The sequence below is a fragment of the Lycium barbarum genome, chromosome 1, assembly GCF_019175385.1.
Source record: "Lycium barbarum isolate Lr01 chromosome 1, ASM1917538v2, whole genome shotgun sequence".
Lineage (NCBI taxonomy): Eukaryota > Viridiplantae > Streptophyta > Magnoliopsida > Solanales > Solanaceae > Lycium > Lycium barbarum.
The window spans coordinates 6351480-6378766 of record NC_083337.1 but is presented as its reverse complement, the minus strand read 5'-3'; the positions used below and the strand labels follow the sequence as shown (position 1 = coordinate 6378766).

At 36.2% G+C, this 27287-nt stretch overlaps 1 protein-coding gene across 4 annotated transcripts; it reads right to left on the bottom strand.

Moving 5' to 3' along the window:
• Positions 1–12017: 12017 nt before the first annotated feature.
• LOC132630631 (pentatricopeptide repeat-containing protein At1g03560, mitochondrial) lies at positions 12018–19393 on the bottom strand. 4 transcript variants are annotated; one of them, XM_060346198.1, is made up of 4 exons: positions 16812–19393; positions 15473–15547; positions 13898–13969; positions 12018–13256 (listed from the first exon to the last, which is right to left on the bottom strand). In XM_060346198.1, the coding sequence occupies exon 1, from the start codon at positions 19251–19253 to the stop codon at positions 16980–16982; it is 2274 nt and encodes a 757-aa protein (XP_060202181.1). In that variant the 5' UTR covers positions 19254–19393; the 3' UTR covers positions 12018–13256; positions 13898–13969; positions 15473–15547; positions 16812–16979. The 4 variants fall into 4 exon arrangements, with proteins under 4 accessions (XP_060202181.1, XP_060202187.1, XP_060202178.1 ...); XM_060346204.1 differs by lacking the exon at positions 15473–15547 and having other exon boundaries at positions 12018–12167; positions 13010–13256; XM_060346195.1 differs by lacking the exon at positions 15473–15547.
• Between the last annotated feature and the right edge of the window lie 7894 nt (positions 19394–27287).

Sequence of the window (27287 nt, the reverse complement as noted above, 5' to 3'; positions counted from 1 at the left end):
CTCGAAAATGAAAAGGAACTGATAAAAGAAAAGGATTTGAACTCACAAATGGAAAAAACCCATTAAGGATTCAGATCGAAAAAACAACAGAAAAAAAAAGATCACCTCTTCAACGTTGAACCCTGACGGGGAAGGACGAGCATTAATTTCTTTTCCTAAATTGACCACGCATGGTCTGCGGGAGTGAAAGGGTTTTGCAAATTCGCCATTTTCATCGAGGAGAGAGAGAGGGAGAAGAGAGGCGCCGTTCAGTTCACTTTAGGTTTAGGGCAATGAAATGAAGAGGTATGGGCCGGGTCGGTTTTAAACGGTGTGGGCTGGTTATTATGGACTGGTCTGAAAATATTTGTGGGTTGATTGGGCTCGGATTTGGGGCTCTCCATTGGGCTAAAAAAAATATTTTCTTCTTATACTGTTTTGGGCTTCTAAATTTAAATAAAAGACCTTCTTCAATTAACGTGTGCTAAAATATTACTTATTATAAAATATATTTATTACTACTCAAATAAAATTATACAATATCGCGATAGCCATGCGATAATATTTTAAAGTTTAACAGTAAGTAAATGTTATTGCTTAATTGCATAAAATAAATGTGATGCGTAAGATATTAAAAGCGATCATGGCGGGTAGTAGTAACGGTAATAAAATAAAATTAAAATAATAGCTAATGACTATAATAAGATAATGAAACGATGATATTAATAAAAAGCTAATAATTGTAGTAAAGTATAAATAATTATTTCTTAAGTTGCCAAAAATATTAGAAGCGCAAATAAATATTTTGGAGGAAGGCGGGACAAAATTGGGTGTCAACAATGGTATCAGAGTCACATTAGAAAGAACACAGAAACCCTAAAACAATGGCAGGTCACACAGAACCCGGCGATAAAAGCAAAGGAATTACCGGTGAAGAAAATAAAACCCAAAGAAAAATAATCTCTCCTTATGACATTACGTCGAATGATAACCCCGTAATTGTGGTGACACAAGTCCGATTAAAGGGTGAAAATTATGAAGAATGGACTAGATCTATGAGGACAGCCCTAAGAGCCAAGAAGAAATTTGTCTTCGTTGATGGTATGATCAAGAAGCCAGATGAAGAGTCGCCCGATTTGGAAGTTTGGTGGACTATAAATTCACTGTTGGTGTCGTGGATTTGTAACACCATAGAACCAATGCTTTGCTCTGAGATTTCGCATAAAGAGGAAGCGGAAGAATTGTGGACGAGCATCCGAGAACAGTTCGCAATTATCAACGACCCACGAATGCAACAACTTAAGGCCGAACTCACAGAGCGCAAGCAGAAGGGAAGGACCATAGTGGATTACTATGGAAGATACACTAAGCTGTGGGAGGAATTGGCAAATTACGAACAGATTCCAACTTGCAAGTGTGGAAAGTACACGTGCATGCAATCTAGGGACGGCCCTAGAAACCAAAAGAGAAGAAGAAAAAGTACATCTTTTCCTTATAGGATTGAATGAAGCGATGTATGGAATGGTGAGGTCGAACATATTGGCCCAGGAATCGTTGCCATCATTAAACAAGGTCTACTCGAAGCTGGTGCAAGAAGAGCGTGTGAAAGGAATCACACGAAAAATGGAAGATCGGAGTGAAACCATGGCTTTTTCCATACAAGGGAGAAACCCTCACCGTGAACAAAGTGAAGGGAAAAACGATGGTGCATTCTGCACACATTGTAAGAGATATGGACATGTCATGGACGGATGTTTTCAACTCATTGGCTATCCGGATTGGTGGCCATGAAATAAAAAAGAAGATCAAAAAATCGAAGGAAGAAGAAAAGGACAGCAACAGAAATAGCAGCGGATGGGTGGACCGGGATCTGGACATGGAAGAGGCAACTACCGGGCTAACGCAGTGGTTACTAGGGAAGGAGCTCAAACAGAGATAGGACAGGTGAACACAGGCGGGATAGGACCTCACAATTTGAGCGAAGAGATTCGGAAGACTGTGATTCACCTGTTAAATTCTCAAAGAATAAATCCAAATGGAAAGACGGACGGTACGACCGAAAACTCATCTTGGATCATTGACTCCGCAGCTACCAACCATGTGACAGGTAATCCAGAGGAACTGAGCGACCACTGGGACATTCCTGAGTGTCCGGTTGGACTTTCGAATGGAAGTAGCTCGGTGGCCACGAGAGAAGGAACAATCAAGATAAATAATAGGATTTTGTTGAAGGATGTCCTTTATGTTCCGGATTTAACATGCAAATTGATTTATGTGTCACAACTTGTTGATCATTTAGATTGTGATGTAAATTTTAACAAAATTATGTGTTCTGTACAGGACCTCACAATGAGGAAGCTGCTTAGAATGGGTGAGTGTCGAGATAGACTTTACTATTTCTGGAATATACTGTGGATACGACCTATGAAGGCAGAGGCAGTTGATTGGTTCGATCGTTGGCACAAACGGTTAGGTCATCCTTCAGCACAAGTTACAAAGTCTATTACGACATTAAGCCTAAAAGAGAGTAGCATGAGATTAGATAAAGAATGTGATTTATGCCAGGAAAAGCAAACAAGAAGTGTTTTTCCTTTAAGTGATACTATAGCTTCAGATATTTTTGATATGATTCATTGTGATTTATAGGGACCATATAGAACCCCTTCATCTTATGGTGCTTTATATTTTTTTACTATTATGGATGATTGTTCACGAGCCGTGCAGATTTTTCTCTTAATCGATAAGAAAGATGTGTCCCAAACCTTGAAAAATTTCTTCGCTTTGGTAGATAGGCAGTTTGGTAAGAAGGTAAAGATTGTTAGAAGTGATAACGAAACTGAATTCACTTGTATGAAGAACTACTTCTTCGAACATGGAATTCTTTTTCAAACATCTTGCACAGGGAAACCACAGCAGAATGGAAGAGTCGAAAGAAAATATTGTCACATTCTTAATGTGACACGCGCATTAAGATTTCAGGGTCATCTTTCAATCAGGTTCTGGGGTGAATGTGTTTTGACTGTAGGGTGTTTGCTCAATAGAACACCATCTTCGATTTTGAATGGTAAAAGCCCTTATGAAGTTTTGTATGGGGAAGTACCCCTATTATGAACACTTAGGGGTGCTAGGGTCACTGTGTTATGCACACACAAAGGGAAAAATAAGAGACAAGTTTGAGAGAAAGAGTCGTAGGTGTGTATTCTTGGGATAACCCTATGGATAAAAGGGTTAGAGATTGTATGACTTAGAGAATGATGAATATTTAGTCTTAAGAGATTTGGACTTGTACGAGACTAAGTTCCCTTTTACTGTAGGATTAGGTAACTTAGTCGATAACGTAGAAGTGACCCCGGACAAAACGAAAGAAGAGAGAAACCAACACGACTTCGAGAAAGATCGGACTGATAATGTAAGAACGAACGAAACCCGGATGGACTAAGTGCTAACAACGGATAACGAACCCACGGAACAGCCAGAAGTGGATCGAACAAAAACAGGTCCGGATAGAGAAAATGTGGTGGAAGTACAGACAGAAGATATCCGAGCCAACAATATGCCACCAGAGGAACAATTGGGTCGGGTTAAACATCAGAAGCATGAATCAATTCGGTTGAGCGACTACGTCACTGAACCATTCCGGAAAGAAAGTCCATCAATGCGTCCGCCCGATCCTCTGCAACCCTCAGGTGCGCCTTATCCTTTAGCTCACTATATATCTTGTGATAATTTTCCTTGCAACACCAAAGTTTCCTGGCAGCAATCACCACAGGAACTGAGCCAAAAACCTTCTCGGAGCCATGAAAAAAGAACACTGCAGAAAAGCAACGCAGCGACAGATCTAAGCATTGGAGGATAATGGAACATGGATATTAGAAACATTTCCACCGGATAAGAAAGCACTAGGATATCGATGGGTGTACAAGATCAATACAACTCTGACACGACAATTGAGCGATATAAAGCTCAGTTGGTTATTTTCAGAAATAAACAGGAGGAAGGAATTAACTGCAATGAGACGTTTGCTCCGGTTGCTAAGGTAGTAACCGTTTGGACCTTCCTGGCAGTTGCTACTGCGCGTAATTAGGAGTTGCATCACATGGATGTTCATAATTCCTTCTTGCACGACGATTTTACGAAGGAAGTGCACATGAAATTACCATCGAGATTTCATGTACCTGGTTCGGACCAAGCATGTCGACTCCAGAAATCTTTGTATGGTTTGGAACAAGCCCTACGGTGCTAGTTTGCAAAATTATCAAGTCCATTGATGAAATATGGGCTCAAACAGTCCTACTTCGATTACTCTTTACTCACGATGACCCGAGAAGGTATGCAACTTAACATTTTAGTCTATGTGGATGACTTGATTATCTTCGGCAACGATCATAGTGCCATTGAACGATTCAAAGACTACCTACGTGCATGCTTTCACATGAAGGATTTGGGCCCTTTGAAGTACTTTATGGGAGTTGAAGTTGCATGTGGACCGATAGGGTTATTTCTCTGTCAACAAAAACATGCCTTGGACATAATTTCTGAGGCCGGTTTGCTGGGAGCTAAATCACTCAATTTATGGAACAGAATCATGGTTTAAAACTGGCCAAAGAAGGCTTTTTGGGAAATCCGGAACCATACCTATGTCTTGTCAGTTGACTAATATACCTCAGTTTTACGAGACCTGAGTTGTCGTATTGCGTGCATGTTCTGTCCCAATTCATGCAGCAACCGAAGGAAAGCACACTGGCATGCGGCTCTCCGAGTGGTGCGCTACTTGAAAAAGAACCCAGGACAAAGCATTGTGATGAGAAGAGATTGTGATCTCCAGTTGTACAGATGGTGTGATTCGGACTGGGCTGGATGTCCGTTGACTAGAAAGTCATTTACCGGTTGGTTTATCTCCCTTGGAAATTCACCCGTATCATAGAAAACCAAGAAGCAGCATATGGTCTCTCGATCGTCAGCGGAGGCAGAATATCAATCAATGGCAATGACGGTCTGTGAGTTGAAATGGCTAAAGGGAATTTTGCATAGTTTGGGCGTTGAACATAAATCTTCAGTGAAAATGCACTATGGCAGTCAAGCGGCATTATACATTGCTCGGAATTTGGTGTTTTATGAACGGACTAAACACATTGAAGTCGACTGTCACTATGTCGGGGATGCGTTGTAGTCTAGAATCATACTTCGCAGTCATGTGTCTACCAATGAGCAATTGGCCGGTGTGTTTACAAAAGCTTTGGGCTAATCACAGCATCAATGTTTACTTGGTAAGTTGGGCATTCGATACCCTCATGCCCCAACTTGATGGGGGGGTATTGAGATCGAATGTGGCCGGACCAGTTGGTCCGGACACTTCGGTGTGTCGGTAAAACCTTAGGTCGGTAGGAACCCTATTCTAGTATAATTGTAATAGTTATTTATGATGAATTTGTAATTACGGTAAAATAGGATTTTAGTTCTTTTATAATAGGGTTACCTTATTAGACTAGGGCAAGGAGAAACCTTACTTGTATATAAGGAGATCATTATGATGAATGAAAGGCAGAAAGAATTCTCCCATTATTTTGTCTCTCTAAATTTCCGTCCCTGTCTTGAATTTAACAAAACTTTTTAATTTCAACTTTCCACATGGCATGTATAGGACCACAAGATTAAGGACATTTTAGTACATTCTACATACCTTTGATTTAAGACTATAAGATTCAAAAGTCTTCTTACTTTCTTAAATTTTGCATCAAGTCAAAATCAGACAAACAAATTGAAACGAAAGAAGTGTGTTGATATATTCAGGGACGGATTTACTAAAGGCCGAGGGAGTGCCACGCCACCCGCAAGCTTCAGAAAAAACTCTATGTATATATGTATGTATCCACATGGAATCGTATGAATAAATCAATTTGCACTCGCAGCAACAAATGTTGTGATGGTTCCAATTGCAAGGAGCGAAAGTTGAATCCCTGGAGATGAGGGTTCCAGCCCGGTTCAACTACACTATAACTAAATAGACAGCACTGCACGACACACCTACACCGCTAACGAGTAATGGGTATAATTGATGTCTTTTAACATAGAAATTATATTAACTCCCTTATTTGTTTTAACATGCCTTTGTTATTTTAAATTAAAATAGTTACATGAGGGTCGCTTATTAATTTCATATATTTGATTCGTAAAAAGTTCCTACAGGTTAGAATTAAAAATTACGGGTAAAAGAAAAATTAATGATTTTAAATGCAATAAAAATTGATTTATTTCAAAGAAGCTTAATATGGTAAAAGTCATCTGCACCATTTGAACCATAATATGACGTATTTTTTGTATAATTCATCATATTGCAAATAAAAGAAGTTGAATAATCAAAAGGACCGTATGAGAGAAAGAGAAAATAATTATTTGAAATTTTACATAGTTTCATTTCATTAAAAAAAAATATATATGAATGTAAAAGATATAAAATAAAAGTAATGTTAATAGTAGTTGCAAAAATTTATGGAACTTAAGGATTTTTCTTATCAATGTTAGTGAGTGCGTTTCTAAAATTATCTCACTTTGTTAATTTAATCTAAGTCTCTTAATTTAAAACAAGATAAATGTCAATCATCCGACTATACACTTGAAAAAAATAAAAAAAATGTATAATGGAGAGGGGCCGAATTGTAAGCTTTCTATTCTCCTTCCTTTTATTTTCATTTTTGTAATTCCTCTTAACTTGCTTTTTATTATTATTATTGACCATCTCTATTTATTAATTCGGACTTTTTTTAATCTCTTCTTAGTTATTTGCATAATTTAAAAAGTTAAAGTATCATAAGTTTTCTAGTCCAAACATCTTCTCTCTCCCTTTGGAACAAAATCTTTGTTATGCCGAGTTGCCATAATTATTACGTTTTTTGGTTTAACTGATTTATCTAAATTGAAAAGACAATAATCCGATCCGAAGCCCAACGTCAATTGAACCGATCAAAGATTTACTTTATTTGGATTCAAAGAAACGTGACACCCAAAATCCCATATCCTGGATCCACCTCTGGATATATTAAGTGTACTTAAATTTTATCTTTGACAAGTCACTGTTTCGACGAACGTTAAAAGTAAACTTAGTTTAATTGGTGTTTTCTTTCCCTCCCACTAAATTGAACACGAGGAGAAATAGTTAAGAGCCCACATGTATAACGAAAATAATGATATTTCCTTTTTATCACAATGAATTCAAGAAGAGTGTTTTTGCCCACACCCTTAATACCCAAAAGGTCAGAAGAAATTGGTACGATGCTTTATACACCACATAAATGCCTGACATCTATTAAGAGGAGAGATAAATAAAGGAAATATCTTTTCTTATTTTGGTTAAGAATGGTTTAGTTGTATACACCACATAAATGTCCGACATCTATTAAGAGGAGAGATAGATAAAAGAAATATCTATTCTTATTTTGGTTAACAATGGTTTAGTTGTATAGCATTTTCACCTTCCATTTTCAAGCATTTTTCACACCAATAAGTTAGCTGAGTTCGAGTCGTGAAATCGATTATTGATGTTTGTGTTAGGATAAGCTACCTACAAATTACGTCTTCTTGGCATGTGGCCTTTGCTGAACCATGCGTGAATGTAGAACGTTTTGTGCAATAGACTATTGGTTTAGTCATTTCAAAAGAAAGATGAAAGCTTTGGAGCAACGATAAAGTTGAATTTATGTGACTTATAGGTCACAGATTCGAATTGTAGAATTACATTGATGCTTGAGTCTGGATAAACTATTTACATTACACACCATTAGGGTGCGGGCTTTCCTAAACCATTAGTTCATGCGTGATGCTTCATGCTTCGGGTTGCCGTTTTAATCATTTCAAAAGAAAAGAAAAAAAGCCTATGACTACCTATAACCTACATTGTATTGTGTCGTCTAACTTTGCATAAAAATTAAGAGGGTGTTTGGACCAAAAAAAAAAAAAACTTGTTTGGTTATACATCAGACTACGTTTTTAGTTAGTTTTTTTAAGATTAGCTTGACCTAAATTTCAATTTTTTTCAAGCAAAATGCACATCCGAACACAACTTCAACTTTCAAATATCATTTTTAACTTCAACTTTAAAAACTCTTTTTGTTTAAGTTTCAACTAAAGTTATGTTCAAACACCTACTTATTTTTAATAGAATCCAACTCAAAATTTATATTTATTTGATCATTTCTCAAGTTCAATTAAGTTGTACCGAATTGATCGGTTTCGGTTGGTACAAATTTTGTCAGGATAAGTTGGGACTATTGTTGATTGTTTTGGTAAAGAAAGAACAAAGCTCATTTTGGTTAAAGAGAATATGGACTAGGAAGTTTACCCTCACCATACATTGTGAGATCTAGAATTTTTCAACTAGTATTGTTAAGGGAAAATTGTATCTGCTTTGAAGATTATGGATAGACATTGTGCAAATATAAATCATCTCATTAAAAGTAAAATAAAAAATTTAAATTTATATTATTTTTAAATAAGAAAATATGATATTCTTTTTGCGACATACTAAAAGAGAAGTATAACAGATAAATTGGAGAAAAGGGAGTAGTTACAATCGTAGCTATTTTCTAATTTTTACTCACTCCGACTCAAATTATCTGTCCTGAATTCTAAAAATAGTTGTCACAAATTGTTTGTTTTAGAAGTTTAAGACAGAATTAATTACTCCCTCCGTTTCAATTTATTTGTCTAGCTTTGACTCGGCACAGAGTTTTAAAAGTAAAGAAAACTTTTGAATCTTGTGTTGTTAATTAAAAATATGTAGAATGTGCCAAAATTTAACCTTGTGATCTTAAATATGCCATGTGAAAAGTTGGAATGAAAAAAGTTGTCAAAAAGAGAAAGAGACATTCTTTTTTAAATGGACAAAAAAGAAAAGTAAGACAAACAAATTGAATCGGAGGGTGTATTTTTTCCTATTTCAACCTTGATAGTTATTGTTCTTGAAGACTACAAACACCTCAATTATAGAGTGATGTTATGATTGTTCAAATGAATAACGAATAAAATAGCTAAAACCTCCTCCTAAATAATGTTTCTTAATAGACGTGTAATACCACGACTGATAATTTGAGACGGGAGGAGTATTTGATAAGGGAAAGTTGTAGCTTCTTTGAAGAAATACGTTTGCTTCCTCAATATATAGGAAAAGTGGATCTACGAAAAATTCAACTATTACCCTTCATGGAATTCACAATCTAGTGAGTGGATTGCACTTGCAGCTGATAAATTATGTGGGACTTAAAATGCAGTTCCATATATTCAATTAACAAAATCCTCTATATCTCTCCAACATAGGTTAGTGAAGGGAGATCCCTTTTTCTGTTTTGCCGACAAGCGAGAAAAAAAATATTTTCTTGCACACAATATTTACACTAAATTATAATAACTTATTACGGTTATATGACAAAATGATGTGACAATGTATGCTAATTAAAGATGGTAAATTGATAAAATTTTATGTACATATCAATGTCATGCGTGTACTACTAGGCAAGCACACCAAGGTGTGAGGTATAGCATTAAGAAGAATTATCCATAATAGGGACCATGCACTTACTCTTGCTAAAGCACTAGTTTCAGGTACACTATGCTCAATAGTAATTCATTGACTAGAATACTCTAGGCCCTATCGTTTAAGTGCATGTTTACCCTATTTTGGGACAACCATTTAAATCATATCCCTATTTTGGGACCACCATTTAAATCATACTTGTAATGTAAAAAATCCAAGTCTACCTCTTTCGGGATAACTTCATATATACAGGCTTGAAGTTGCAAAATTATTGTCCGAAGTTGAGAGGGAACTCACATACATGAGTGAACTTTAGACACATATGACTGAATTTTTTGCATGAACTCAAGCCGGAAGTTCAGGTATTTCTACAAGAATGCAAATTTCAACAATCCAACACGATTCAACACCCTACTCCAAATGAGCTCAAATTTGAAATATAAATAAAGAACAATTCTAAATTATCAATTTGTCGAAATAACAATAAAATTTAACAAACTCATTTTACAATTATGATGATTTGGTAGTGTTTTCAAGCTTTTCCAACAAAAACTCACTTAGATTTAAACTCAATTTTCATATTTGAAATTCAAACCCACTTCATCGAGCTTCTTCAAAGCATTGTACTTCAATTGCTATAGGTTCAAAAAGCACTATTGTCCATCAACTAAGAAGTGAAATTTTTACCACTCTGACGCCCCACTCCCCTCCGCTAGGTAATGTTTATATAGTTCAAATCGAGAACCATATATACAGAAAAAAATCATATTTCCTAGCTAACACGCTGCGTAAATACCATATTTTCCCCAGCCTAGAGGCAAATTAGGGTAAAGAATATCCCCCATCATGTCTTATCGTCCAGTAAATTCCAAATATGTGACCCACCACATCTCCGTCAACCCCGCCCCACCCACCCCAGGAGTAGTCGCAATGAGAAGAAGAAGAAGAAGAAACAAATCCATAAATAGACAAGTAGCTATTCAGGATGAAGCAAATGATAAATCCAGAAAGACTTGCAAGTGGGCTGTAAATCAATTTCAGGTGGTCACTGTCTAGAACAAAAGCACATCTTTTTTTCATGTAAGGCAGAGGAATCAACTAAACATTGTCCCCTACCACAAAAAACTAAAGAGATAAGACATACCAAAATCTATACTCCCTCTGTCCAAATTTATGTGATACACTTTTTCCTTTTAGTCTGTCCTAAAAAGAATGATACATTTCTATATTTAAAAATAATTTAACTTGAAACTTTTCCTTTTACCCTTAAACGATTTACAACCACATAAATATTTATGGCTTGTTTTAGACCACGAGTTTCAAAAGTCGACCTTTCTTTCTTAAACTCCGTGCCTAGTCAAACTATATCACATAAATTGAGAAGGACAGAGTACTAAATACCAAAATATATATGGGGAATGAATTTCCCCATATATTCTGCACTTTATTTGGAGGTAATACTTCCAAATTATCATGCAGCAAGATTTCAATATCCAGCAGAATCTGCTTAGGACCAATTGTAGCTTCTTTGAACATATCATAGGTTAGTGAAGGCAGATCCTTTTTTCACTTTTGCTGACAAGCAACGAGCTTTGTTGGGAGAAAATACTTACCCGCACCCAATGTTTACACCAAGCTATAATAACTTTTTACAATTATATGATAAAATGATGTGAGAACGATTAACGATAGTCAATTGATAAAACTTTATCTACAAATTCATGTCATGCATATGCATTTACTAGTGTAAGCACAACTTTATGTGGGGTAGCAATAATAAGAAAGAAGGAGCATTCATATCAGGGACCATGCACTTAAAGCAATAGTTTCAGGACCATTGGGCTCAATTGAAACTCATTTACTAGCAAACTCTATGATGTCCCACTCCCCTCCGCGAGGGGCAGATCCAGGAATTTGATTTAATGGATTCAATCTTTAGATTTTTATCACCGGATCCATTACATTTTTGAGATTATGGTTCAGAATGTATTATTTATTTAACTTTATGTAATATCATATATATACATATTTCTATGCTCCACGCCGAATACTTCATATATATTTCTATGTTCCGTCCCGAAATCGCTGGGTTCATATGAACACAGTAATTATGTTTTCCATCCGCCACTGCCTCCACAAGGTACTATATAATCATATTCCTACCGAACACGCTGCCTAAATACCACATTCTCCCCAGCCTAGAGGCAAATTAGAGTAAAGGATATCCCCCCATAATGTCTAGATTGCAGAAGAAACAAATCCACAAATATCTCAATTTGCAAGTGGCCTATAAATCAATTTCAGAAGGTCATTATCCAGAACAAAGGCACATCTTTTTTTCATGTAAGGCAGAATAGTCAACTAACCATTCTCCCATACAACAAAAACTAAAGAGATAAGAGATACCAAAATATATACTAAAGGAGGGAATTTCCCCACACATTGTGCATTTTATTTGGAGATAATACTTCCAAATTATCATGCAGCAAGATTTCAATGTCCCAGCAGAATCTGAAAAAGATATATGCCCTTTTAAGAATTTATCGTTTAGGTTTCTCTACTCTCGAAAATTTAGATACCATATCTTCCATTTTGTGATCCTAATACAAAGTCAATTGGCAAAGCAAATAAAAGATGCATCTTCCCTGGCAAAGAAATGTATCTGCATAAACACACATCACAATCAATGCCTCCTCCAATGTTCAGATGTACTCCATACAACAAACCTTTCCTGAGACTCGACACGACGGATTCCATTAAAAATAACTAAAGTTGTACTAACAGATAGAGGCACATCTGAATTCTCAAAATTAGTACCGGCAAATCAACATTGTCTTTTGGATCGGTCAATCAACTACCTCCAATATCCCTCAAAAAAATAATTCGCCATGTTGTGGTTGAATGAATATGAATGGGTAAGCAATACAAGCATGTGCTTACAAATGTCACAGATGGTAGCCCCTTCCAATAAATTTAGGTTGAATACATCAACAACCCCTTAAACTTGCTAGTAAATTTCATTTAGACACTCGAACTACAGCATGTTCCGATTGAGTATCTGAACATATGAAAAAGCATTCCAACTACACTCTTCCAGCACAAATTTTGAAAAGACTTTTGCATGTATTCTCACGCGCCCATTACCTAGATAAGTTACCCACTTAAAATATGTCACTTCCTTAATTATATGCATTAACCTCAATAGGCCATAAAATCACAAGCATGTTTCAATTGAGGCTGATGTGTATAAATTAATGAGGTGACAAATTTTATGTGGTTAACTTATCTATGCAATAGACACTTGATAACATGTGCAAGAACTTTTCAAAATTTGAGCCGGAAGTGTCAAATAGAAACAAGTAATCATGTGTTCAGGTGATCAATTGAAACAATCCGCAGTATGAGCGATAAATGAAATTTACCGGCAACTTTAAGAGGTTATCGATATATTCAACCATAAATTTAATTAGAGATCCTGGATAAAAGATTTCAAGAATATTGTACCTCGGAAATGGCTTGAAAACTGACAAGTCGCCGTGCTCCAAGGGTCCACTCCAACTTCCAAAAGACAATGTGTTTGTACTCGTTGTACAGGAAATGCCAGGCCGAAAATATATTAGTTATGTCAGCTGCTGAGATTCTAGCTCCCACTTTTCTATCTCCATAACAAATGATTCTTCTTGTTCTTCATGCACATAAAGAAGCAAATTCTCGGTCACCCGTGTACACGGGCATCTTCCTGGGTCCAGTACTGAATGCGTTGACAATAAGTGATAAATCAATTTACAGCAACTAAAAGTACCTATTCCCCTAAAGGCGACGGCATCCTGACTGGAATTGAAACATTTAACTAATAATTTCTAACATATAAGCAAGATTTTGATTAACAAAAGCATGGGCGAAGGAAGACAAAATACAGCACGTAAAAAATTAGTGTCAAAGTGCAACTGATTATATATTTGATGTCATAAGAGGAGTGTCAAAGTGCAACTAATTACGTATTTGATGTTGTAAAGAAGCATAAAGACAACAGAATCAACTGCCTGCATATTATCAAATGAGGCTGAAAGGGCAGCCCGGTGCACTAAGCTCCTGCTATGTGCGGGGTCTGGGAAAGGGCCGGACCACAAGGGTCTATTGTACGCAGCCTTACCTTGCATTTCTGCAAGAGGCTGTTTCCACGGCTCGAACCCGTGACCTGGCAGCAACTTTACCAGTTATCAAATGAGGCTATTTATAAAAAAAAGCGTTGAACACAAAGCCCAAGGGTGTGGCCTAGCGGTCAATAAAGTGAGATGAAAACCATGGGAGATCAGTGTTTAAACTACAACAGAAACAAAAAATGATTGGTGACTTGTGCTTATCTGCCCAAGCCTTGGTAGACAGAGTTACCTGGTAACAGTGTTGGTAGGAGGTAGCAGGTAACCCCTTAAATACTCAAGTACGTGCAAGCTGGCCCGGATACTACTCTTGCCAAAAAAATAAAAAAAAGGAATAAAAATAAAAACAAAGAGCTAACACTGAAGAACAAGTGAATCAGCATTACAGAGAACCTAAGCTAGAGACAATGTTACCGTAATTGAGTAAAACGAAAAAGTGAAAAGGACAAAAAGAAAGTATGCAGGATACCAAATGGGACCATTCGAAATGATAAGAAACCATATGTTAATGCCACACTGATGTAGTTATCAACCATATGTTGCAAAGAGAGAAAAAGATTACAGATGTTTCTAAGAAAAAGCTAACCCTGCATAACTTGAATTCAAGCACTTGTATCTAGTTAACCCTCAGGGGTTGGCCTGGTGGCAATTGACTTGAGCCTTGGGGTGCTCCCCTTCAAGGTCTCAAGTTCGAAACCCGCTGGGTGCAAACAATTTCTGGGGGCCATCGGACTGGGGAAACCCTGAATTAACCGTGGTGCACTTGCGGGAAACTCCTTGCCGAGGGCCTGTGCACCCCCGGGATTAGTCGGGGCTCAAAGAGACTCGGACACCCGGTGCTAGTCAAAAAAAAAAAAAAAAAAAAAGCACTTGTATCTAGTTGCTATCCGGTGTAATCTTCAGAATGTATTATGAAGTGGATACCTTATAAGAGATCTCCGACCTTAGTACAGGATTAGTTAGGAACCTGACTGAATCAGAGCTTTTGTATGCTCCCATCATATTATATTGCTTATTTTTGTCATTAGTAATATTATTTTACTGAAATATCAAGAAAAAGTTAAGTGACATTACTTCTGAGACCTAGTGGAGAAGTGAACTTAGTCCTTTGTCAATTGTCTATTACTCTGACAGGATATGAATATAACTGCACGGATAGTCAAGATGATGTTATCCAGCATAGTGCTCACATCCCTGCCCTCAAGATTGATAAGTGAAAAATTGAAAAGGAAGCAATTATTATTGGACTGCTCAATAATCCAAATATAGCAGAATTCAAACCGGCGCCAGGACACCCATAAAAAAGATGGTGCGACCACCTTATGACTCCTGCTTGTCAATTATTAACCCAATTAAATAACAAAGGAGAAAGAAATCGAGGCAAATTTTATAGATTAATTTATCATCCCAGTGTCAATATCCACCTACTACAGGAAATATTGTTGCTATTAAACAGCATTCTCTGATTTTGAGCAGACCAGCTCTAAGATAGTGCAAAGGCAGTACACTGGTTAGGGATCCTTCATTACAAAAAACAAAAAAGGAAGGAAGCCCTCTGTATAAAAACCTATTCCTGTGAAGATTCTATGAAATCTAGCTTGTTAAATTTCATCGTATACATCATGTAGATTACACCAAAAAAGCCAACAGCCATAAACATTTGAATTTCAGCTTATATGCAGTATCTGGCACGGTAGGATGTCCTTAAGTTCCAATACATAGTTTAACATTAAGGCACAGCTATCCAGGAAGAAACGTAAGCATTCTACCGGCTGCTTATTACTTGAGCTTGGAGCTGTGATAGTACCTCTTTTACAACAATAATGCGAGAAGTTGTCTGGGAGTACCATATGTTAATTGATTGCAAGAACTGCTGAATTAACTGACAAAAAGCATAAGTGTAAGCAGAAAGCTTATGAGTAGAATCTGAGGAATAGTAACTAGGATGAGTAATAATCCCATCTATCAATTTTAGGTGTCTCAAAGATCAATAAACTAAAAAGGAAAAAAGAAAAAAAAAAAAATGGCAGTCCGGAAAAGGAAAAACAAGAAAAAAAGGCAGTCCGGTGCACTAAGCTCCCGCTATGCATGGGGTCCGGGGAAAAGCCAGACCACAAGGATCTTTTGTACGCAGCCTTATCCTGCATTTCTGCAAGAGGTTGTTTCCACGGCTCGAACCCGTGACCTCTTGGTCACATGGCAGCAACTTTACCAGTTACGCCAACGCTCCCCTTCCAAAGATCAATAAACTAAAGTATTTAAAAGCAACAGAAGGGGTGGGATGGAGAAGGCTAGGTTACCCGAAAGATGGTTATCGGTTCAAGAACATAAGGTGTCCCTGCTTTTTCAGGGTAAGAAGGAATAGAGACAATGCCTCGAGCCAATGTTCAAATACCAGGCGCTACGGCACAGAAGTAACCCATGACATACTCCCAGGAAAAGCTCAAACGACTTTGAGCAAGAGGGTAAACCGATACGGGTGAGTAGGTAGAGAATACCTAGGGCGCTAGACAACTCTCTCTAAGGAACTCCGCAAGAATAGCCCCGAAACTTTAGGACAAGGGGTGCTCCTCACACAGGAGGTAGAATTAAGTTGGCTAGAATCTGTTACTTGATCAAAACTAAATCTTGTGGAATCACATGAATATTTGATCTCTAAGTATCTTTTTATTCCGATCAAACAACAACAACATACCCAGTAAAATCCCACAAATGGGGTCTGAGGAGGGTAGAGTGTACGTAGACCTTACCCCTACCTCATGGAGGTAGAAAGGTAGTTTCTAAAAGACCCTCGGTTCAAGTGCAACAAATCAAAGTAGTTATGAAAAGGAAATACGGCAATGAAAAAAACATGGCAACTAATAAGGACTTTTCAATCCGATCAAATAAGGGGGAAAAAATCTTTTTTCTTCTTTTTTCATACTCTTTCATGCAACCCAGTGCACAAAGCATCCCGCGTTAGCAGGGTCCGGGGAAGGGCCGCACTCTTAATCAGAACTAGGAAAAGGTCGCACTTCAGAATTTGTGAGTTGACCATCACACCACCCTACATCGCACTTCCAGTTTCAACGAAAAGAATGAAAATATAACACAAGCAAGATGATTTTTCAGACTTTCTTATTAACAAAAATTTCAATTAACTTTACCTCTTGCTTTGCTTGTTAGAACTCCACAAAATGGCAGATTCGCATAGCTTCATCAAATGGCATGTTCATTGTTGATGTTGCCTCAGCATTTTCACCTAATAACCACCCATGACAGCATAATAGCACACTTGAGTGTCCCAATAGTAACCCCAATATCCAGCTTTAGCCTCAGCTTTCAACCAAAACTCGAAACTTTACTCTCCTTTTAATGCTACCCATCCTGTCGTATCCAATGCCAATCTTACTATGCATCAACTTCACCGCCATGTCAGCATTCCCCGTCTTCCTCAAGGCATTAATCAAAACCGTACGAACTTTTCCAGGAATTTCTCGACCTCGATCCACGATCCCATCAGCTAATTTGCAAGCCTGTTTTATTCTCCCTGCTTTGCATAGAACATTAATCATATCTTCAAAAGCCGTCTCCAATATAACACCCATAGGTGCCAGCTCATCCAATATCTTACACGCTCTTGCCACCTTGCCAGAAAGACAAAGCCCAGTCGAAAGTGCTCGAAAAGAAGCAGCGTTCGGAGTTATACCTTTATCAATCATCATATGCCATAATTTCAATGCCTCTTCATTTTGATGCTCTTTAAACAAACCACTGATCAATATTGTGTACGTATAAACTGTTTGATCACAACCTTCATCTTCCATCCTCTTAAAAACAACCAAAGCTTCATTGATTTTCTCGTTTTTGGCCAAGGCATCGATAAGCGCATTATAACAATATGAATCACGCGTACATCCCTTCTCAGCCATCTCCTCAAAGAGTTCTCTGGACTCGTCAACTCTCCCTGCCTTTCCTAGACCATCAATAAGACTCGAATAAAACATAGCATTAATAGCTACATTATTATTTTGGCAATACTCGAGCCACTGCATGGCCTCGTCTAACTTCCCACTTTTGCATAAACCATTTACAATAACCCCAAACGTTACCTCATCCGGTTCAAATCCTTCATTCTTCATTCTGTCAAAAAGTCTCATTGCCTCATCCAAGTTTCCGTGTTTCATGTACAAGTCAATCAAAGCAGTATAAATCGACAGATTAGGTCTAAAACCTTTCTTGATCATATTTTCGAAAACAGTAAACCCTTCCAAAACCTTCCCACATTTACAAAGCCCTCCAATGACTAACGTGTACGCGTGTAGTGGAATATCCAAGTCCTTTTCCTCCATTTCATGGTAAAGTCCCAAACAAGAATCAAAATCTCCCTCCGCATAACACGCTTGCATTAGGGTCATGTACGTAATTTTATCAGGTTCAACTTTCCTAACCTCCATATCTCGAAATTTCTCCATTGCTTTTTTAAGCTTCCCGGATCTACAATACCCTTTAATCATAATATTATACGTTACAATATCCGGATTAACTTTCCCGCTTTCCATAACCTCAAAAACGCGTTCAGCCGATTCAATAAACATGGAATTCACTAATCCATTCATCAAAAAGTTATATGTATATAAACTAGGCTCAATATCATTTTCTTTCATTCGACGCCAAACCCATAATAACTCCTCAACCATTCCAAGTTCTCCAAAACTCCTAATCAAAGAATTAACCGCCGCCACATTCATCAACAAACCGTTATCCTTAAATTCACTAAACACATGCTTAATTCTATCTAATTCACGTGAAGCAGATAAAATCTGAATTAAAAACACATAGCATTCACAATTATGAGCATACCCTTTCTGCTTACCAGCCCAATAAAAGAAACGAAACGCGATATCGGGTAAAAGGTTATCTGATTTCAAGATATAAGCAACAAAACTAGGTGATAATTTAATGAGAAATTTGAAACAATAAGCATCTAACTTCTGTTCCATTAATGGTGAATTATCTAAAAGATTCAAAATTTGAGATACCCATGGTGATGGTTTAAGATCTTTTCTATCTGTGATTAAATCAGAAAGGTCAATAAATGGTTGTATCCATTCTGGTGGTGGAATGTTAGCATTTGTGAATATAAATTTGGGTTTTGAACTGAAATTTAAGTAAAGATTTGGATTTTTTGATTTGGGTATTTGGAAAAGTGGAAAATTCACACATTCTTGAAATGGAAAGTTAGAATCTGTGAATACCAATTTGGGTTTTGAAGTGAAATTTAAGTAAAGATTGGATTTTTTGGGTTTGGGTATTTGGAAAAGAGGAAAACTCACACATTCTTGAAGTGGAAAGTTAGAATTTGTGAATACCAATTTGGGTTTTGAAGTGAAATTTGAGGAAAGATTTGGTTTTTTGGATTTGGGTATTTGGAAAAGAGGATTTTTCACACATTCTTGAAGTGGAAAGTTAGAATTTGTGAATATAAATTTGGGTTTTGAACTGAAATTTAAGTAAAGATAGGATTTTTTTGTGTCATTGATGAGGTTAGTGTTGATTCTTGAAGTTGCAGCAATGGCAGAAAGGGGTTTATTGAGGGTTTTTCTCATTTGGGGTTTTTAGTCACTAGGTTGATGAATATGCAAGCTTTTTTAACAATTTACTAGTGTTGGAATAACTGATGGTCACTCCGGTGAGGATCCGATCAGTGATGATGTAGAGAAGATGAAGATATGAAATGCAAACAAGACAAACGTATACCATTTGAAAGACCAACACTTCAAACTTACACAATTGGGCCTATCTACACTTTGGGCCAGCTGTTTCACAAACTGGCCCAAATTATCAGCTGTCATACACAAGTATACACAATGTATACGTACATAGTAGGTTCTAGAATTCTCATAGGTATACATTCTATTCTGTATAAATGCTACATAGATGAATAATATGATGACAAGTGTAGAGGTACACAGTACTATAGAATTAAATCAATTGTATAGTGACAAGTGTACAGTACTATATTTAGGAGTAGAGCAATGGTATATTGCCAAGTGTATTAAGTAGTTAAATTTCAGATTCCTTTCTTTTACTATTTATAGGAACCTTGTATAGCCTTTACAGATCATCAAATATACACAGAAATTTCTCATATCTTTTCTATTCTAATAACCAGTAAGCTTCAACTTCTTCTTGCAATTATGCAAAACTTATGTTTTGACTTTTAACCCCTTTTGAGCTTTGCCATAAAAGAACAGAAAAAAGTACAAGTTCCAGTTTGGTATAGAACTTACACCGCGTACAAGTTTGAGGAAATGATCAAACTGGTCCTTAATGTATGGGGTTGGATTATTTTAGTCGTTGATATATACCACGTGATTGGAATAGTTCTAATGTATAACAGAAAGTGATCATTTTAGTCTTTTATATATACCATGTGATCAAGATAGTCCTTAAGGTATCGAAAAATTGACCCTTTTAGTCCTTCATATGTAACGACACCGAAATAGTCCATAACGTGTAAAAAAAATGATGATTTTAGTCCTAAACATAAAATTAATGGTGCAAATTAAAAAACCTGTTAAGTTTAATCAACTACTCTCATGAGGTAAGTAAACTACCCTTTCCCTCCCGCCACCACCGTGTGCTTTTACAACAATGGCGTATACATTTTCTTGTTTTTCTTATCGCATAGCTTTCGTTCTTGCAGCAAGAGACACAGTTGGATTATGATTACACAGTAAAAACAAACGTTGATTATTGGTACAAGAGTTTGCATGAAAGGTAGCAAAAGTTGACGTTTCTTCTCATTATTTGGTTATGGTCGAAAGGTTTCGCTTTTATTCTCACATGAGTTGCTAGTTAAACTAAACAAATATCAACTTCTTCTCATTTGGGATTTCTGTTTTAACTAACCCTTTAAACCTTTTTTTAAAAACAATTTCCACCCAATGTTTCCCTATTGAAATCTGACTACATTCGGATTCGCATCGGGTAGGGCATATTTTTGAAAAAAAAATGCTCCCTATCAAAGATTTTTTTCATGTTCAATATTCGAACTCGAAATATCTGATTAAGGAAGGAGCAGCCACATCCGCGCACCACAACCAAAGGTGTCCCTTTTTTAGATTTACCATAAAAGAACATAAAAAGTACAAATTCCAGTTTTACTGAAATTTAAGTAAAGACAAATTCAAGTGGAAAGTTATACGTCCACGCCTCTCAGCATCCGTGTATAGCAGACCTTACTGCACTAACTACGTTTTTCTCAGAACCAAATACGTTATATTGTACCTTTATTGTACCTTTTTATAACAGTTGTTTACCTATAACAGAAAAAATCATATTTATAATAATACATTCTTTGTAAAATAACCCTCTATAACAACTATCTTCCTTTTTAGTAATATAATTATATATCAACAACAACAACAACATACTCAGTGAAATCCCACAATATAATGATTAATCATCTTTATAAAAACAGAACAAGATTACCAATAATAGGTATATAGATTTTTTAATACACTAATTATGATAAAAGAATATTATATGAATGTATATTTTCATCATTAAGATGTTTTTCTTTTTTATAAAAAGTATGATTAAGCTTAGGATTTGATATCTTTTTTGCTTATAACAGACATATATTATTTAAATGTCAACTACTATTATAGATGTATAATAGTCAATCACTATAAGAACCAAAAAATCTTAAAACTAACGATGCTATTATAGAAAGATTTGACTGTTCCACGTTAAGTTTTTACTTTAAAGTTTGCGTCCGGAAGCATGGGCTTTTTTGTTTTCATTGATATATGATATATAGTAAACATGGAAGACGAATTGGTTCTATAGTCTACCGGTTAGGACATTGTGACTCTGAATCCAGTAGCCCGAGTTCAAATCTCCATAGAACCTTATTTACTTTTTTGTTTTCTCTATCATTCTCTCCTCGTGCTTTTTCTATTTTGAAGTTTGTGTAGGGGCGGAGCTAGCCCTTCGGGTGTGGGTTCGGCCAAATTCAGTAATTTTGGTCCGAACCATATATTTGTATCAATTTTTTTGTCAAATATGTACAAATTATTAATTTAGAACCCAATAACTTTAAAAAATTAGAACCCCGAACCCACAAGCTTTAAATCCTGACTCCGCCTCTGAGTTTTTGCTCTTCAAATTTGAATATTATGAATTCTAAAATTTAATGAATTTCTCATTAAAAAAGATTTGAATTAAAGTTATTAAATATTGCTTGAATTCGAATTTTTCATGCTAGCTCAGCTATTAATTATCACTTTCATATGCTTCTCCCGTCAACTTTTATTTGTCCACCATACTGAAAATAAATATCTATTTTTATTTGTCCAATTTGAAAAATCAAGACATAATTTGTCACGTAGTTCCTAATTTACCCTTATTATTAATTAAAATCATTTCCCAATGGACAAGTAAAAACAGGCATAGGAAATATTATGTCGTTCGTCTTTATTGAGAAAAGCAGGGGGTGTATCTAAGTGTAGATTTTGGAGCACGTGAATCTACGGTTTTTCCGCAAAATTAAATATTCTATGTACATATTTTTTGGAATTGATCTAATATTATTTGGTTAAAAGTTTAGTTATTTACCAAGAGGAACAGAGATCAATTCCAGCGTAATGCATGTTTTTCTCCTTTTTTTAGTAGTGCGCCCATATTCTAGAAATTCTAAATTCATCTTAAAGAGAAAAGGTATTAACTTCCAACCATTTTGAGGCACATATCAAGAGAAAACATGAAATGAGAAAAAGGTCGTAGATATGTATCTTTTTATCCAGATTAGATTACACTTCATCTTTCAATGCTTTGCGATGATAAAAAACGACATTTAATTTGAACACATTCTAATTTCCCAACAATCGCCGCAGACATTTCTGTGGTGAATAGTTGTTGCTTCTGTGCAAAAGCAAACCAAGTTAGGCAATCAACTTAAAAAGATGTCCTAAGTCCTAACTAATTGTGTTTCTAATGTTGAAAAAATAAATCTTGAAACAAGTAAATATTTTATATCATATAACAAAAGAATATTAAACCATTATATAGATATTGTAGAAATAAATACATAGAGGACAAGAACAAGAATTGTGTACCTATTATGTAGAGGAATTGAAATTACAATCCAAAAAGTTGCTCCTAGTTCACTTTGAATTTCTTGAAATCAACATAAGAATCCACTAACTAAATGTCATTCGTGTTATAAAATAAAGACTATTAAGTAAATATACAAAAAAGAAGTATATAGAGAGGAATTGATTGTATATATAACTTCTACAAATAAACTCCTATTTATAGGAGGAAATAAGTTAACAACCTGATGGCTACACATACTTGGTGCCCAAGTTCATGTGATGGGCATTCAACTTGCAAGGTGCCCAAGTTCATGTGATGGGCATCCAACTTACAACACTCCCCCTTGGATGTCCATTAATTAGATGATGTGCCTCGTTAAAACATTATTAGGAAAATCCTGTGGGAAAAAAAAAATCCTAAGGAAGGAAAAAGAGTACACATATTTAGTAATACGCTTTGAGAACTGCCTCATTAAAAATCTTACCAAGAAAACCCAATGAGACGAAACTTGGTTAAGGAAAAAAGAGTACAACATGTATTTCACTCCCGCTGACGAAGACCAAAATTCAGATGTCGGAATCTTCGCATTCCAATCTTGAATATTATCTTCTCAAGAGTTGAAGTTGGCAAAGATTTGGTGAACAAATCTGCAGGATTGTCACTTGAACGGATTTGTTGCACATCAATATCACCATTCTTCTGGAGATCATGTGTGAAGAATAACTTTGGTGAAATGTGCTTCGTTCTATCTTCTTTTAGGAAACCTCCTTTTAATTGAGCTATGCATGCAACATTATCTTCATACAATATTGTGGATATTTTTGTATCACACTTCAAGCCACATCTTTCTCTGATGAAATGTATCACTGATCTCAACCACGCACATTCTCTACTTGCTTCATGAATAGCGATTATCTCAACATGATTTGAAGAAGTAGCAACAATGGAATGCTTTGTAGATCGCCATGATATAGAAGTACCTCCGCATGTAAACATATAGCCTGTTTGAGATCGAGCTTTATGTGGATCAGATAAATAACTTGCGTCTTCATAACCAACAAGATCTATACTACCTTTGTTAGTATAAAACAGACCCATATCGCTAGTTCCCTTTAGATATCGTAATATATGCTTTACTCCGTGCCAATGTCTTCGTGTAGGAGAAGAGCTATATCTTGCTAGCAAATTAACTGAGAACACTATGTCAGGTCTTGTAGCGTTAGCAAGATACATAAGTGCACCAATTGCACTAAGATATGGTACTTCAGGACCAAGAAGTTCTTCATTTTCTTCCTGAGGTCGGAACGGATATTTGCTCACTTCAAGTGAGCGAACAACCATTGGAAAAAGGATGCGCATAGTCCATGTAAAATCATTTTAAAACTTTTTCGGTATAAGCAGATTGATGGATAAAGATCCCGTCTGCTAAATGTTCAACCTGCAAACCAAGACAAAATTTTGTTTTTCCGAGATCTTTCATCTCAAATTCTTTCTTTAAATATTCAATCGCCTTTTGGAGCTCTTTTGGAGTTCCAATTAGGTTTATGTCATCAACATAAACAGCAAGTATAACGAACTCTGATTTTTTTTTCTTAATAAAAACACATGAACAAATGACATCATTTATATAACTTTCATTTACCAAGCACTCACTGAGGCGATTGTACCACATGCGCCCTGATTGTTTTAGACCATACAACGATCTTTGTAATCTGATTGAATACATCTACCGAGACTCTGAACTAATTGCTTCAGGTATTTTAAATCCTTCAGGAATTTTCATATAGATTCCATTATCAAGTGAGCCATAAAGATAAGCTGTAACCACATCCATCAGATTTATTTCAAGGTTTTCATGTACAACTAAACTGATGAAATATCAAAATGTTATGCCATCCATAGCGGTGAATATGTTTCTTCATAGTCGATACCGGGTCTTTGAGAGAATCTTGTGCAACAAGACGTGTCTTGTATCTCACAATTTCATTTCTCTCATTCTTTTTCCGCACAGAGACCTATTTGTGGCCAACTGGTTTTACACCATTAGGCGTTTGGACTACCAGTCCAAAAACCTCACGTTTGGTAAGTGAATTCAATTCTAATTGAATTGCCTCTTGCTATTTTGGCCAATCATATTTTCATCGACATTCTTCGACAGATTGAGGTTCCTGATCCTCAATGTCTTTCATAATATTCAGTGAAACATTATATGCAAAAATATTATCCACCATAATCTTCGATCGATTCAAATCTATCCCATCACTAGAAGAACTCAATGATAGTTCTTTACTCACTTGAGTCTCGGGTTCCCTAATATCTCAGGAATATCAAGATTAATCAGATCTTGAATATCTTCATGATATTCTTTCATAGTGTCATTCTGATCATTTTTCGTGTTTCTTTTTCTAGGATTTTTATCCTTAGAACCCAATGGCCTATGACGCTTCAGGCGTGTATGAGATTCAGAGGCTATGACACTAGTAGATTTTCCTTTGGGACATCAATTCGGATAGGCACATTCTCTGCAGGGATATGTGACTTAGTTATTCTTTTCAAATCAGTAAATGCGTCTGGCATTTGATTTGCTATTTTTTGCAAGTGAATGATCTTCTGGATCTCCTGTTCACATATAGGGGCACGTGGATCAAAATGAGATAGTGATGAAACTCTCCACACAATTTCTCTTCTGATTTCTTTTCTCTACCCCCTTAATTGTGGAAAATTTATTTCATCAAATCGACAATCTGCAAATCGAGCAGTGAATAAATCTCCCGTCAATGGCTCAAGATAGCGAATAATAGAAGGTGATTCAAACCCAACATATATTCCTAACCTTCTTTGGGGGCCCATCTTAGTGCGTTGTGGTGGTGCTACCGACACATATACAGCACATCCAAAGATTCGGAGATGAGAAATTTTTGGTTCATGACCAAATACTAATTGTGACGGGGAGTATTTATTATAATGAGTTCGTCTGAGACGAATAAGAGATGTTGCATGTAAGATAGCATGACCCAGACGGTAGTGGGCAACCGTGTTTTCATAAGTAGTGGTCTTGCTATCAGTTGTAGTCGTTTAATAAATTACTCAGCAAGGCCATTTTGGGTATGAACATGAGCTACAGGATGTTCAACTTTTATCCCAACTGACAAACAATAATCATCAAAAGATTGAGACGTAAATTCTCCGGCATTATCGAGGCATATAGCCTTAATGAGATAATCCGAAAACTGTGCCCTTAAGTGTATTATTTGTGCTAATAATTTCGCAAACGCCAGGTTGCGAGACGATAGGAGGCACACATGAGACCATCTTGAAGACGCGTCTATTAGGACCATAAAATATCTGAATGACCCACAAGGTGGATGAATAGGTCCACATATATCCCCATGTATACGCTCTAGAAAGGAAGGAGATTCAATGTCAACTTTCATTGGTGATGGCTTAACTATCAATTTACCTTGATAACAAGTGGCGCATGAAAATTCACCACTCTTAACTAGATGCCCATTTGAATTTTCAATAATTCGTCTCACCATTATTGATCCAGGGTGACCTATTCGGTCATGCCAAAGCACAAAAGTACTTGAATCATTAAACTTCTGGTTTACGATCGAGTGTGCTTCAATTGTACTAATTTCTGCATTATACTGACCAGAAGAAAATGTTGGTAATTTCTCCAAATCATGTTTCTGGCCGGAGACATTCTTTGTAATGGCAAGATATTTATCATTTATTTCGTTTAATGTCTCAACGTGATACCCATTACAGCGGATATCTTTGAAACTTAACAAGTTTCTTGGGGATTTAGAAGAGAATAATGCATCTTTTATAGCAAGTTTCGTCTCTTTAGGCAGAAATATAGTAGCTCTTCCGGAGCCTTCAATCAATTTCGAATTGCCAGAAATTGTATTAACATTTCCCCTTTTCCTACGCAAGTGAGAAAAATATTTCTCATCTTTGAATATGGCACGTGTTGTTCCACTATCAATCACACAAATATCTTCATGATTGGTCATTGATCCAAATAAAATCTGAGGAATTTCCATATGTACTTCAAAATGAAAGAATAGACAAAGTGAACATGAAAGTAGATATTATTATTATTAAAGAAAGCATTACACAAACTTTATTTACATAACTATGGAAACATAACTATTATAGCTAATAGTAATAACATGGATGAAAATATCTAAACTATTACAGATCCATCACCGATCAGATGATCTATTTTTTCTTCAGGGAGTTCAAAGAAATCTGCCACATCTAGATACATGGACTCAACATTATCTTCAGAAATAAAATTTGCTTTGGCATTCTTTTCTACCTTTTTGAGGAAGGCTTGATAAAGCTCAACTAGATGCTTTGGCGTACGACAGGTACGTGACTAGTGCCCCTTTCCTCCACATCGGTAGCATTTATTTTCTGAATCTTTCTTTTGCACAACTTTATGCTTTTCACCTTCTTTTTACACTGCTGGTGGTGAAGGGTATTATTTGGTGCAAGACGAGAATCATGATTAAAATTTCTTCCTCGAC